The 13194-nt window shown below is 46.1% G+C and overlaps 1 protein-coding gene across 1 annotated transcript in view; it reads right to left on the minus strand.

Annotated features, from left to right (window-relative positions):
- The window catches only part of CHUK (component of inhibitor of nuclear factor kappa B kinase complex), a 32142-nt gene extending 23885 nt beyond the window's left edge, over positions 1-8257 (minus strand). Inside the window, exons 1-4 of the mRNA XM_083505459.1 lie at positions 8062-8257; positions 4253-4347; positions 3259-3373; positions 2096-2165 (exon numbers count right to left, since the gene is read on the minus strand). Coding sequence (XP_083361585.1) covers positions 2096-2165; positions 3259-3373; positions 4253-4347; positions 8062-8181 — 400 coding nt within the window. The 5' untranslated portion in view covers positions 8182-8257. The remainder of the gene's footprint in view (positions 1-2095; positions 2166-3258; positions 3374-4252; positions 4348-8061) is intronic.
- Positions 8258-13194: the final 4937 nt, after the last annotated feature.

Below are 13194 nucleotides of genomic sequence, written 5' to 3' on the forward strand. Positions count from 1 at the left end.
AGATGTCAGGGCCAACAGTGTTATATTTATTCTTATTCTGTGAACTGCATTGAGTGCTGCTTAACACTGAAAGGAAGTATTACAAAATCCAAATGCCTAATGCAGGGGACTCTGAACAACATCACAGGCTGGGTGATTTTAGCATGCCACTCTTCACATTTTGAGCATCCCACATTTGTTAATACTCTGCGCAATTTTAATCACCAATTGTGAAATACTGGAAGCAGTCAGCATTTTGTGACTGGTTTTATTTCATATTGGTGTTTCATGTACTGCTGTATTCTTATTCTCCTGCATTTTATGGTTTAGCTCTAAATGTTGAATTATTTCAATATGGTGCTTATTATACAGTGATATTTTTGTATGAACTGCATTTTTGTCATATTTTTTCTTCTTTAAGTTCTTTGTTGTTTCAGTTTTCTATACACTGCTTAGAGATATTTTCTTATATATTAAGTGGTATACAAATGGTGTAAATAAAACATAAAACAAAATATGTACAGTGTTTATGCGAGTTATAATGTGTATGGAAGTCTTTGGAAATGTTGTTATTCTAGTGGCAATGTCAAATTTCTCCTGTTTTGAACAGCATGGCAACCTCCCTAAATTATCAGGTTGCTAGCCTGGGAATACTCCTTGATTTAGCCTTATTATTTGTTATATTTATTAGAAACACCCCACCCCGAAAAGTGAAAGCAACTTACAGAAATTAGCATTAAAAACAAGGATAAAACATCCTAAAATATGTAAGTAATATAGAAAAACAGAACCAGCTGAACCCCACCCCACTAAAAGATGAGCAGAAAATTAAGGTCCAAAGGCCCAGGTGAATGGGAACGCTTTTGGCTGCTCCCTACAAATAGAGATTGCATCAGGCATCACTCTCTGGGGACAACATGCTCTCTGTTAAGAGAGCCACCACAGAGAACACTGGTTCTCATATCACTACCCTCTGTTCCTCTCTCAGAAAAGGCACATGGAGAAGAACCTCAGATGATGAGTGCAGAGTCCGGCTTCTTGTGGAGAGAGGCAGTCCTTGATGTACTGGGGTTCTGACCAGCAAAAGGCTTTATAGGTCAAAACCAGCACTTTGAATTGGGCTCCGAAACTGGCAGTCAATGCAACCATGCTAGGATTGGTGTTATGTGCTCAAACCATTCCACCCGGGTGAACAACCTGGCCAATTGTACAGTTTCCAATTTGTCTTCAATGGCAGCCTTATGTATAATGCCTTGCAGTAAACAGCAAACCTTGAGGTCAAGTGTCTGCAGTGGTGTGGAGTACTTTTTTCTATCTTAGGCTAGTAGATCAACTGTACTCTGTCCCAGACAGTTATAGTCTGGTAAGATTGATATCTGCTCAGGTTAACATCCCAGTTAGGCTATTGCAACAAGTGAGTTAGGCATGCTAGGGAGTATCAGACCTAGATGGATGAAACAGGAAGCCTAGTCGTCTTGGTTTCTTTATTCTACTCAGGGAGGAGCACACAGAATGACTGGGCAGTATGCACCAATACGTAATAAGGAATAAAGTCTGGTTTGTTGTTACACGTGAATGTGGTCAATGACAGTTAGGGGTATCATGCCTGAAACCTAAGCTGAGATCAGAATCTAAGGCAAAAATCTGTTTTCATTTTAGAATTCATATTTCTAGACATCATTTGAAAGCGCATGGCCCGCATTTCCTGAATTGCCAAAATGGAAGGAGTGTTGGGGCAGACGTTAAAAGGAAAGCTCTCTCTGTCCCTCCTAATGATGGCAGGGTTCTACTACCATCATTTGGTGCGCCCCCTCCAGTTCAATATGCACCATCATTCTAACTGGTGACAAATATTTTTTCGATCTATAGAATCCAAAATAATTTTACATTCAAACAGTGCTATCAGAATCAATTAGGCAAGCTAAGGAAAGTCATATGAGGTCATGAGTACTTTGAGGTTTTTTACAATCAAGTGGTATATAAGTTTTATAAATAAAATAAACAAACAAATGCTAAAATTAAAGGGATTTGTGCATCCTAAGTTTCAAGGCAAAATTAGCAGTCTGAGAACCACAAAGGCTTGTCACAAATGCACAAAAGGGAACAACTGACTTACCAATGTCGCTAAGAAGAGAAAGTATTTGACTCTCTTTAAGGCCGCAGCAATTTTCCGGTAAGTTCAACAGCTACAAGGAAGGATAAAAGGTTGACATTTGATATACAGTTCAGCCATCAATATACTGTACACCCTTCTAAGAATGAAAGAATTTATGAGCAAGCAATTGCTTGGAGAACACAAAACCTATATGAGAGAAGCCTCTGTATACACTTAAAGTGAGGATCTACTTCAGCAATCTATCGTATTGTCCACAAACATCTTTAAAGCAGAAAACCATCCTATACAGCTGTTACGTTTAAAATGGAGGGGCACTGCCTCGTTCCAAGACTACAGTGGTACCTCGAGTTAAGTACTTAATTTGTTCCGGAGGTCTGTTCTTAACCTGAAACTGTTCTTAACCTGAAGCACCACTTTAGCTAATGGGGCTTCCTGCTGCCACCGCGCCGCCGGAGCACGATTTCTGTTCTCATCCTGAAGCAAAGTTCTTAACCCGAGGTACTATTTCTGGGTTAGCGGAGTCTGTAACCTGAAGCTTATGTAACCTGAAGCGTATGTAACCCGAGGTACCACTGTACTTATTTCTTTAATATACTTATATCCCGCCTTTCTGCCTGGTAACAGGCCTTCAGGGTAGTTCAGAATAAAATAAAAGGCTAAAGGAAAAGTAATTTCTGAGGGTGCTCTGGTCTAACTAAACCAAGAATGGGGAACCTTTTCTGGTCAGCAGGTCAGAGAGTTATCTTCCCACCCTTGGTGGGCCAAACCTGACTCATAGTGATGTCAGATGGTACCCGAGGCTCTCAAAAGTATCATTTGCTTTTGAGAGAAATAAGCGTGGCCTTGCTTTGGTCCCATCCATCACAGGTTCCAGCCCCACCCAACACTGGTATGCAGCCCTCAGGGAATACAACATAAGAAGGTTGCCTGAACTTGAGCGAAGGGGTACCATTTGTTTCCCTTATCCCATCTAGTTTGACAGTTGCACACTTACTTCTCCCATGCTCCCTAAGTCTGGCATGCAGCACAAGTCCAAAATAACATTGTCAGGAACATCAGTCACCTCAGGAAATGATAACAGCACATCACCCTTCTCCACATACTGCGCCCAGCTATAGTCCCAAAATCTAAACGGCATCAGTAGTCAAAGGAACAGGCCGTACCTTCCTGAGATCTCCTTTGCAGCAATATTCCATAGCCAAAAGTGGGACATCATTGACAAGGAAATTCATCTCGTCAGGCACTTCACAGGCTTTTACAATATTGGGATGGTTCAGCCTAAATAAACAAAGGGAAAAAGTTGGAAGTATTCTGAAAATGCATACTACTACAGACAATCCTTCTGAATTTCATGAAGCAGCACAGTATCAAACATTTTGTTTTGAAAACTGGGATAGATAAAACCAAACTTAGCTTAATCAAGCCTATACTGTTGAAAAATAAGATGGGTATTCTGAAAAGCAGCACAGCAGCTGCAGCGGCAAGCCTTCCAATGGAAGATGCTGCTACAGGGTCGAGTGGTGACTCTCAAAGAACAGCAACTGCATGGCTGATATGCCTTCTGCTTCCAAACAAGCCTCTTGGAGCACAGCAGCAGCCATTACAACATCCCTCTACCCACCAGGCAGAAAGAAGAATTCGGAAGGGGACACTAAAATAACAATGAAGCAGCAGCAAGACTTCAAAATGGGTGCTGAGATGTGCAAAATCAGAACCATCAAATGCCAAACGCATTTCAGATAAACCTTCCTCAGGGGCAAAATATGACTGGTTACGATTGTCTACAACTAGCAGGAGAATATCCTTCCTTCAGCCCTTCGTCTTCACAACCCCATGACTGTGTCTGTATGTGGTTGTATCCTGGATGGGAGAGAGAGAGATTGGTCTTGTCTCTCCACCAATGGATTCCAAGTTTAGCAGATATCTTGGCACGAATAAGGTCCATTGAAACTGCTTTCAGGGGGACCCACCAGCAAAGATCCAGCCTTTGGGTTAATGGTGACAGAAATGCAACCATTGAATCATAGAACTGTAGAGCTGGAAGGGACCCCGTGGGTCATCTACTCCAACCCCCTGCAAGGCAGGAAGATCATACCAGATCATACATGACAGATGGCCATACAACCTCGGCTTATAAACCTCCAAGGAAGGACCTACTTTTTCATGATCTGGATCTCATGGCACCACCGATCTTTGTTTTTCACACTTAGTTCCAAGCGACATGACTTGATTGCTATCTTCGTACCCAGATCCTACAATTGACAGGAGAGAAACCAGAAGAGAGGGTTAAAATGTCTTACCACATCTAAAAGGAGCTGTCCAGGCATTTTTAGGACTATAGCTATCCTCTTCTGGGATACCCCAGCTGCCCATGCTTTCGTTTTAAGCCCCTTTTTGTGGAAAATTAAGGGAAAGCATCAAAGGGGTATCCTACCCAACTTCTTTTCTTTAAGGTGATAAACAAAATACAGTAAACCGAAGACGAAAAGATACAGAAATGTTCCCGAATGTCAAAGCAGGTTTGGAAGCAGCATAAAGCTGAACAATATGTATTGCTGGTGTATCATTCGGAAACACTAACAAAAAGACCCAAACCCCACCCATTTCCTCAGAAATCTGTTAGGTTGGTTTATAAGTGTGTCCTTTTGTAATGAATTAGGTTAATCTCAGTTACCTCTTTTACCTCTTTAAGGTTTATTACACTTTTTAAGTGTGTTTGTGGGAGGGGAATTATTTGTTTGTTTTGGTTTTATGTATTTTGCATTATCCCTTTGTATTTTTTGTTAGCCGCCCTGAGCCCGGTCTTGGCTGGGGAGGGCGGGGTATAAATATTTATTATTATTATTATTATTATTATTATTATTATTATTATTATTATTATTCTGTTGTGAAGTGCCCTGGGGTCTTCAGGGGAAGGGCAGTATACAAATTTAATAAACTACATATAGATTATCAAATGTTAATTATTACTTTTTTGTGTTATTTTGTGAAATTTGGCATGCTGCTCGATTGCCAAAGAAAAAAAAGGGGGGGAGGGAAAGTCACCTCCTTCAAAGGAGTTTTAGGAAAAATGACAAAGCAGGGCATTTAGCTGAAGTGCCAGGGGTAAACTTAAAACCTCTTGCATTGGCTTGGGGGTGTCGGCTGGCTTCTTTGAAAGCAGACACCTTGTTTTCTCAACTGGGCATTTTGGGGTTTTTTTCTTTTCTTTTCAGTATCTACTTCTCCATACCCTCCTTCACCCCCTTTTTCTATTTACTTACTATTATGCCCCCCTTCCCTTCTCTTTTCTGAATAAACAAACAAACAAATAAGAATACTATATATCTATAGGCATACTGGGGGCAGGTTATTGGGTTGCAATCCTCCTCTCACCGGTCATCGCAAATTTGTACATGGAACACTTTGGTTTCAGTCTGCCTGCTGTGCGTTTCAAAGTGTTCCATGTACAAATTTGCGATGACCGGTGAGAGGGGTGATCCCATAGGTGCTCCTTCTATCTGTTTGTATCTTTGTCCATTGTGGATGAAGTACGTGTTGGTTAGGCAGTGGTTGGTCAGGTCCAGGATGTATTCGGGGGGATTGTATTTGTTTTGAATGGCTGTCAAGGCTTCATTAATGAAGGAGATAGAAGGAGCACCTATGGGATCACCCCTCTCACCGGTCATCGCAAATTTGTACATGGAACACTTTGAAACCAATGCTTTAGACAAGTCAGAACACAAACCCAAACTTTGGCTCAGATATGTTGACGACACCTTTGTAATTTGGCCACACGGGAAAGAAAAACTAGATAGCTTCCTCACACATCTCAACAGCCTACACCCCAAAATACAATTCACTATGGAAATAGAAGCCAACAACCAACTTCCCTTCCTTGACGTCCTAATCTACAAAAAACCTGATGGCTCACTAGGACACACTATCTACCGGAAAAAAACACACACCAACCGCTACTTACATGCACAATCACACCACCACCCTGCACAAATAAACTCCGTAGCCAAGACTCTCATCTCCAGAACCAAACGCCTGGCTGACAAAGACCACTTGACAACTGAGTTACAGAATCTCTCTAATGTGTTAATCGCCAATGGATACCAGCAAAACAGGGTTACGAAGCTAATCCAAAAAGAAACACCCCCCAAAAACCAAGACACAGAAGAAAACAATGGCATGGCCCTCCTTCCTTATATCAAGGGCACTACAGATAAAATTAGCAAAATCCTCCATAAACACAATATCAAAACAGCCTTTTGCACCAACCAAAAAATAGCCAATATCCTCAGAAACCCCAAAGATAAAATCCAGTTGGAAAACCAAGGGGTCTATGAAATACCCTGCAAAGTCTGCCCAGCCACGTACATTGGACAAACAAACAGACGAATAAATGCACATATCGCAGAACACAAGAATGCCGTCAAAAAAGAAGAAAAAACTTCCTCTCTTTTCCAACACATGAAAGAAACAGGACACGAAATTAATTTTGCAGATTCCAAATTGCTCTTTAACATGGAACATCACCACAAGAGAATAATCATGGAAGCCATCGAGATAGAGAAACACCCTCACAACATGAACAAGCGTGACGACACGTCCCGCCTGCCAGACATCTGGAAATTAGCCCTCCCCACAAAAACCGACACCAGAACCAGAGGCACACAGAACGCCATCACCAATCAACCACACCAGACCCAAACCCAGACCCTCTCCACAGATAAATTACAGACACCATCCAGTAGCCAAACCATAGTGGCACCTCCGGATGCTGCACCCCCCTGCAATCCCTACACAGATCTGGCTGGCACAGGGCACAAAACCACAGCTCGCCCCTATACACGAAGCCAAGCCAGAGCACAACTAAGTGCAGTACAGCCATCTTCTCAAAAAAACTCTTCACAAGCTCAAGAGGTCAAGACACGAAAGCTTTAGCAACTAATCCACACCTAATGACCCACCTAAGTGGTACTCAGAATATCACTCAAGAAATCACTCAAGATATCCCTCAAGTAATTAAGGAACAAAAGAAGAAAAGGCACACTAACCTGGGAACTTCCTCTCTGCCCAGAACGTTGGAGGCTATACACCACACCCCCTCAACAGTATTTATAGGAACTCAAACACTGAGATCCTGCTCTGTTCCAGTAACAAGAAGCCGAAAGCACCAGCCTGAAGATGACGAGTGAGACCTCGTCGAAACGTCGCCTAGACACCCCAACTCTTACACGGGAAGACACCCGAAGACACCAAAACCTGCATATATATATATATATATATATATATATATATATATATATATATACACACACACACACACACACATATATATATATAGTTTTATATATGTGTATATATATATATATATATATAGTTCTGTGAACCGCTCTGAGACCTCCAAGTATTGGATGGTATATAAATTTAATAAACAAACAACAACAGAAGACGACAACAACAAGACCACCACCACAATAATAATAATAGAAGACCACAGCGCAGGGCCAGATTTAGGTTTGATGAGGCCCTAAGCTACTGAAGGTAATGGGGCCCTTTATATTTCCAGCTGCCCTTTGTCAACAACAAACTGTCATCACTGTTTTTCCGTGTTGAATATATGCTATATGGCAATTTACGGACCTAATAGGTATCTCAAGCCATTTGCACATAACAAATAGGAGCCTACACAACACAAAACACTGTTGCTTTATGTAGGTTTTATTAGTTTTGTATCTAATATTTTGGAAATGTACACCCCAAGAGAGTGGGGCCCTAAGCTATAGCTTGTTTAGCTTATACATCCGTAAACCCGGCACTGCCACAGCGCAGGGAAGCCGCCTGCGCGCCTTGCTATCAAGAGGCGGGGAGTTCCGAAGGCCACGAAAGGGCCGAGTTGCTTCGCGTTCACCCCCCCCCGCCCTCCTCCTGAGGCGGCTCCCGCCCCCCCCCCCAGCCCGCCCCCGCGAACCCACCCGGTGCTGGTAGAGCGAGACGTTGCCGAAGCCGCCGGTGCCGAGCCGCTCCCGCATCTCCCAGGGCTCGCAGGCGGCGCTGCCGGGCGGACCCCCGCGGAGGGACGGCGGCCTCTCCATCCTCCCTCCGCGCGGCCTGCGCCGCCCCCAACTCCCGCCGCTCGCCTCACAGCCGAGACAGCGCCGGCTCTCGCGAGACTTGAGGGCAGGCCGAGAGGCCGCCGGCGTCGTGGGCGGAGGGAGGGAGGGAGGCGCTCCCTGGAGACCGGGGGGGGAGGGGAGGGGCAAGGGGCGGAGCTTGGCTTCTCCTCTCCCTTTCCACCAATGATCTCTCTCTTTCTCTCCCTCTGCCCTCATTCTGCGTTTTCAATAGATTCGTGGAGTTGGAATGGGACCCCTCCGGGTCATCCAGTCCAACCCCCTGCCAAGCAGGGATCTCATCTGGGTAGAATACTGAGCCGAGCAGGCTTAACGGTATGACACACACACACACATATCTAAAATTTTATAAAATAACAATAATAATTATTATTACACACACACACACACACTGCTTTTTTCTGGGGGTACGCATACCCCTAAAATTTTTGTGAATCTTTGTACTTTTGTCCATTTACTGTATTTATTTTCCTGATTTGAACTATAAAATGGTGATTTTCTTGAGTCAAAATAAGAGTACCCCTAAACATTTTTTTAAAAAGCATGGATAGGCAAACTAAGGCCCAGGGGCCGGATCCGGCCCAATCGCCTTCTCAGTCTGGCCCGCGGATGATCCGGGAATCAGTGTGTTTTCACATGAGCGGAATGTGTGCTTTTATTTAAAATGCATCTCTGGGGTATTTGTGGAGCATAGGAATTCATTCATCCACCCACCCACCCCAAAAAATTATAGTCTTGCCCCCCACAAGGTCTGAGGGACAGTGGACCAGCCCCCTGCTGGAAAAGTTTGCTGACCCCCTGATCCAGACCTCCTGTTTTTGGATTCCAGCTCCCAGCCCCTGCTAACAAGACTAATATCCGTTCTAATATCTTATGTTTGTTTTCAGGAAGTGGTGCTTATTCCCAAGTAAATGTCTTAAGCACGACGGCTGCAGATATAGACCCCATGATGGTGCCATGATTTGAGTGAGTTAAAACAAGCACCACCGTGAAACAGTATACACTCTAATTTTTTAATTTTTGTTTCTTTTTTATGATCTTATCTGCTCACAATTTATCTGTAAATAATCAATAAACCATTTCCATTCTTTCATTAAACATTTGTTGCCTTGATTTCTTATTCTTCCGGTAAGTTTTGCCATTTCTGCATATTCCATAAGTTTTTGTATCCATTCTTCCTTTGCTGGGACTCCTGCTTCTTTCCATTTTGGTGTGAGTAACATTCTTGCCGCTGAATAAGTTGCTATACAGTTTAGGTATAATTCTGTCCCTATAATTCCCAAAAGAAAAGCTTTTGGTTGTGTTTTTTTTTTTTTACAAACATTATTTTAAACATCCTTTTCAATTCATTAGATATCATTTCCCAAGAAGATTTAACCTTTCTACAAGACAACTACATATGATAAAAAGAACCTTCTTTTTACATTTCCAACACTTATTTGATTTAGATTTAGAATTTTTTGCCAATATTTTATATTTTATTCTCGGTTTTCCCCCTTGCCATGCCTCGCCCAGTTAAGACCATTAAACCAGGACCTGAAATTCCCATTGGTCCACTACCGCCGCAAAAATTGTTTTCAGAGGGTGATGGGAGCAGTGGGAGCACCGCACTGCAGGAAGGATATCGCCTCCCCACCTGACCATTCTTTCCCATGGGCATAGCAGGGGGCATCTGTCCCCCCACCCTAATTCAAGTAAATCAGTAATAATACTAAACTAATTGAGGTTCTGCCTGCCTAACATGAAACCTGCCCCGCCTAAAAAAAAAAAAACATAAATTGTGGCTACGCCCATGCTCTCAACTTGCATTTTTTTAAAAATACAGTTTTTATTAATTTTTTTCTAATTTACATTTCAAGATGTTCATTTAGACAACCTTAAATCAATGGCTTCCCTTCTTCTCTTTCCCTGGTTCATTTTGCAGACCATAAGGTAAAGGTAAAGGGACCCCTGACTATTAGGTCCAGTCGTGGCCGACTCTGGGGTTGCGGTGCTCATCTCGTTTTATTGGCCGAGGGAGCCGGCGTACAGCTTCTGGGTCATGTGGCCAGCAGGACTAAGCTGCTTGTGGCGAAGCAGAGCAGCGCACGGAAACGCTGTTTACCTTCCCTCCGGAGTGGTACCTATTTATCTACTTGCACTTTGACGTGCTTTCGAACTGCTAGGTTGGCAGGAGCAGGGACTGAGCAACGGGAGCTCACCCCGTCGCGGGAATTCGAACCGCCGATCAGCAAGTCCTAGGCTCTGGTTTAACCCACAGCGCCACCCGCGTCCCTATTGCAGACCGCACATCCCTGCATATTTTTGCATGAACTAAACCATTCAGTAAATCCATTGTTACACCATCAACACTGTTGAATGAATGAATGCATCTTCAGAAATTCACCTTGCATTTTAATTATGCTACAAGATTTGGTGGCCCAGTCCGTAGAGCATGAGACTCTTCATCTGAGGGTCGTGGGTTCGAGCGCCGCTTTGGACAAAAGATACCCGCATTGCAGGAGGCTCGACTAGATGACTCTGGGGACCCCTTCCCACTCTGCAGTTCTGTGATTGCAACTGATCACTACCATCGCTCTCACTGGAGACGCGTTTCTGCTTTAAACGGTGGCGTTGCTGCAGTGTTGGTGACCCCCCTCCCCCAGCCACAAGATGCGGGGGCGGCGACGCGTGCACTGGGAACGTGGGCACGGCGGGAGGCGCGCGCCGAGAGAGAGAGACAGAGAGAGCGCGCACGCCAGCTAGCACCGGTCCATCCGCTCCCCCGCGGGCTGCAGGCATCGTGCGAATCGGGTTCGCCTCCCCCCGTGGGGCCACCGGACGGCGGAGGGACCCCCTACCTATCGCGGCAGCCGGCAGATCCTCACCTCCCCGCCGCCCGCTGGTGCTGCCTGCAGGCAAGGCGCGCGGGGCGGCGCGGGATCCGGAGGATCCGCTTGCCAGGGGCGCGCGGTAAGCGGAGCCAGCCGAGGAGGGAGAAGCGCCCCCTGACCCTTGCGCGGACGCCTGCCGCGCTTTGGCCCTGCCATGGATGCGGCAAAGCGGGGTGGGGGGAAGGAGGGTGGCGTTGGGGCTCGGGAGTGGGGCTGATAAGTGGGGCTGGGGGGCTGCAGCACGTACTGGGGCCGAGGTCCCTTCGCTGCCCCCCATAAAATATTTGGAGGGCCTGCCGCAAAAAATGGGCATTGCCCATCCAATGGCTTGGGTGCGCCCCGTCGTGCGATCAGTGATGTGGGGTGGGGCTTACCTACCCCCTCCAATATTTTCTACAAGTTGGCACCCCTGGCGGCCGGTGGGGCGGCAGTAAGGGCATCCTTGCATGCAGGGCGAGGAGGCTACGGCGGCCTCCCCCTTGCCGGGGGCGCGTGAAGGGGCGCCCGCTGACCCTGGGGTTCCCTCTCCCCCTTGCCCCCCACCCCACCTCTCATTCTCCTGGCCGCGGGCATTGCCTTGGCCCCTGCCGCCTTCCCGGCGTGATCCTGGTGTGCCAACACCGCCCCGAGCAATTGCGCCCTAGGCGCACGTTCCGTGGCGCAGAGAAGCCCAGGCTCGCTCTTGCTTTGGCTAAGCACAAAGGGACCGTGTTTCTTAGGTAACCAGTGGTACTAGCACAGCGATGGCTGTGTATTTTATCAGGTTGCCCACGTTTACATCCTGCTGCCTTTCCCCTCTTGAGTGCTGCTGCAGGAGGTGGTGAGGCAAGGGGTTGCAAGAGATGCAAAGCTTCGCCTGGCACCTATATCGCCTTGCCTCCATCGCCAAGCATCTTATCTCGGCAGACATTTTAGTCTTTAACATGCCTTAAGTGTTTTTCAGACCCTTTGCGCTACTGTCCTGTCTAGCTTTGCTTTCATGTCATGGCTGTTTTAGTTAACCTGTTTCAGATTTCAGGTTTAATTTTGTGCACACTTAAATTTTGCAGTTTTAGCTAATATTTTGTGCTATGGACAGAGGACGTTGGCTCTTGGGTGACAGAGAAATGCAGTAAGTAAATACAGTGGTACCTCAGGTTAAGTACTTAATTCGTTCAGGAGGTCTGTTTTTAACCTGAAACTGTTCTTAACCTGAAACACCACTTTAGTTAATGGGGCCTCCTGCTGCCGCGCGCCACTGGAGCACAATTTCTGTTCTCATCCTGAAGCAAAGTTCTTAATCTGAAGCACTATTTCTGGGTTAGCGGAGTCTGTAACCTGAAGCGTATGTAACCTGAGGTACCACTGTACAGTGGTACCTCGGGTTAAGTACTTAATTTGTTCCGGAGGTCTGTTCTTAACCTGAAACTGTTCTTAACCTGAAGCACCACTTTAGCTAATGGGGCCTCCTGCTGCCGCCGCGCCGCTGGAGCACAATTTCTGTTCTTATCCTGAAGCGAAGCTCTTAACCTCAAGCACTATTTCTGGGTTAGCAGAGTCTGTAACCTGAAGTGTATGTAACCCGAAGTGTATGTAACCCGAGGTACCACTGTAACGTGGCTCTAGCATTAATTTACCCGAGACTCAGGCAGGGCAACATCCTCACATTCAAACATGCCGCTTTGGGTGTCCTGTTTTTCAAACATTGCTGCTGATGCGCCCGTTTCCATTTCACTACAGGCCTGACCCACTTTCCTGCGAGGATGAAATGGAGCACGGCCATCTGCTGGACTCTCATTCTGCTGCTTGCCGTCTTCTTCGAAGGCATCAGTTGCAAAGGAGGGCGTGGCGGCGCCCGAGGGGCAGCCAGGGGTAGCGCCCGTGGCAGTACGCGTCGGTCAAAATCTTCAACCCGCTACAGCTCAGGACTACGGGTGGCGGCTGCAGCGGCGGCAGGTGGCGCGGCTGCAGGAGCAGCCTCGGCCGTGGCTGCCGGCAGGATGAGGTCCGCTGGCGAGGGCGGCCTGGAATACGCAGAGGCACAGTCTGGCAACAGCACCGGCGAGGGCAGCTACAACTATCGGGCGTGGACCTCGAGTGCCGAATCCTGGCACCTTTCATA

This window comes from Podarcis liolepis, assembly GCF_965112155.1.
Source record: "Podarcis liolepis genome assembly, chromosome: 5".
NCBI lineage: Eukaryota > Metazoa > Chordata > Lepidosauria > Squamata > Lacertidae > Podarcis > Podarcis liolepis.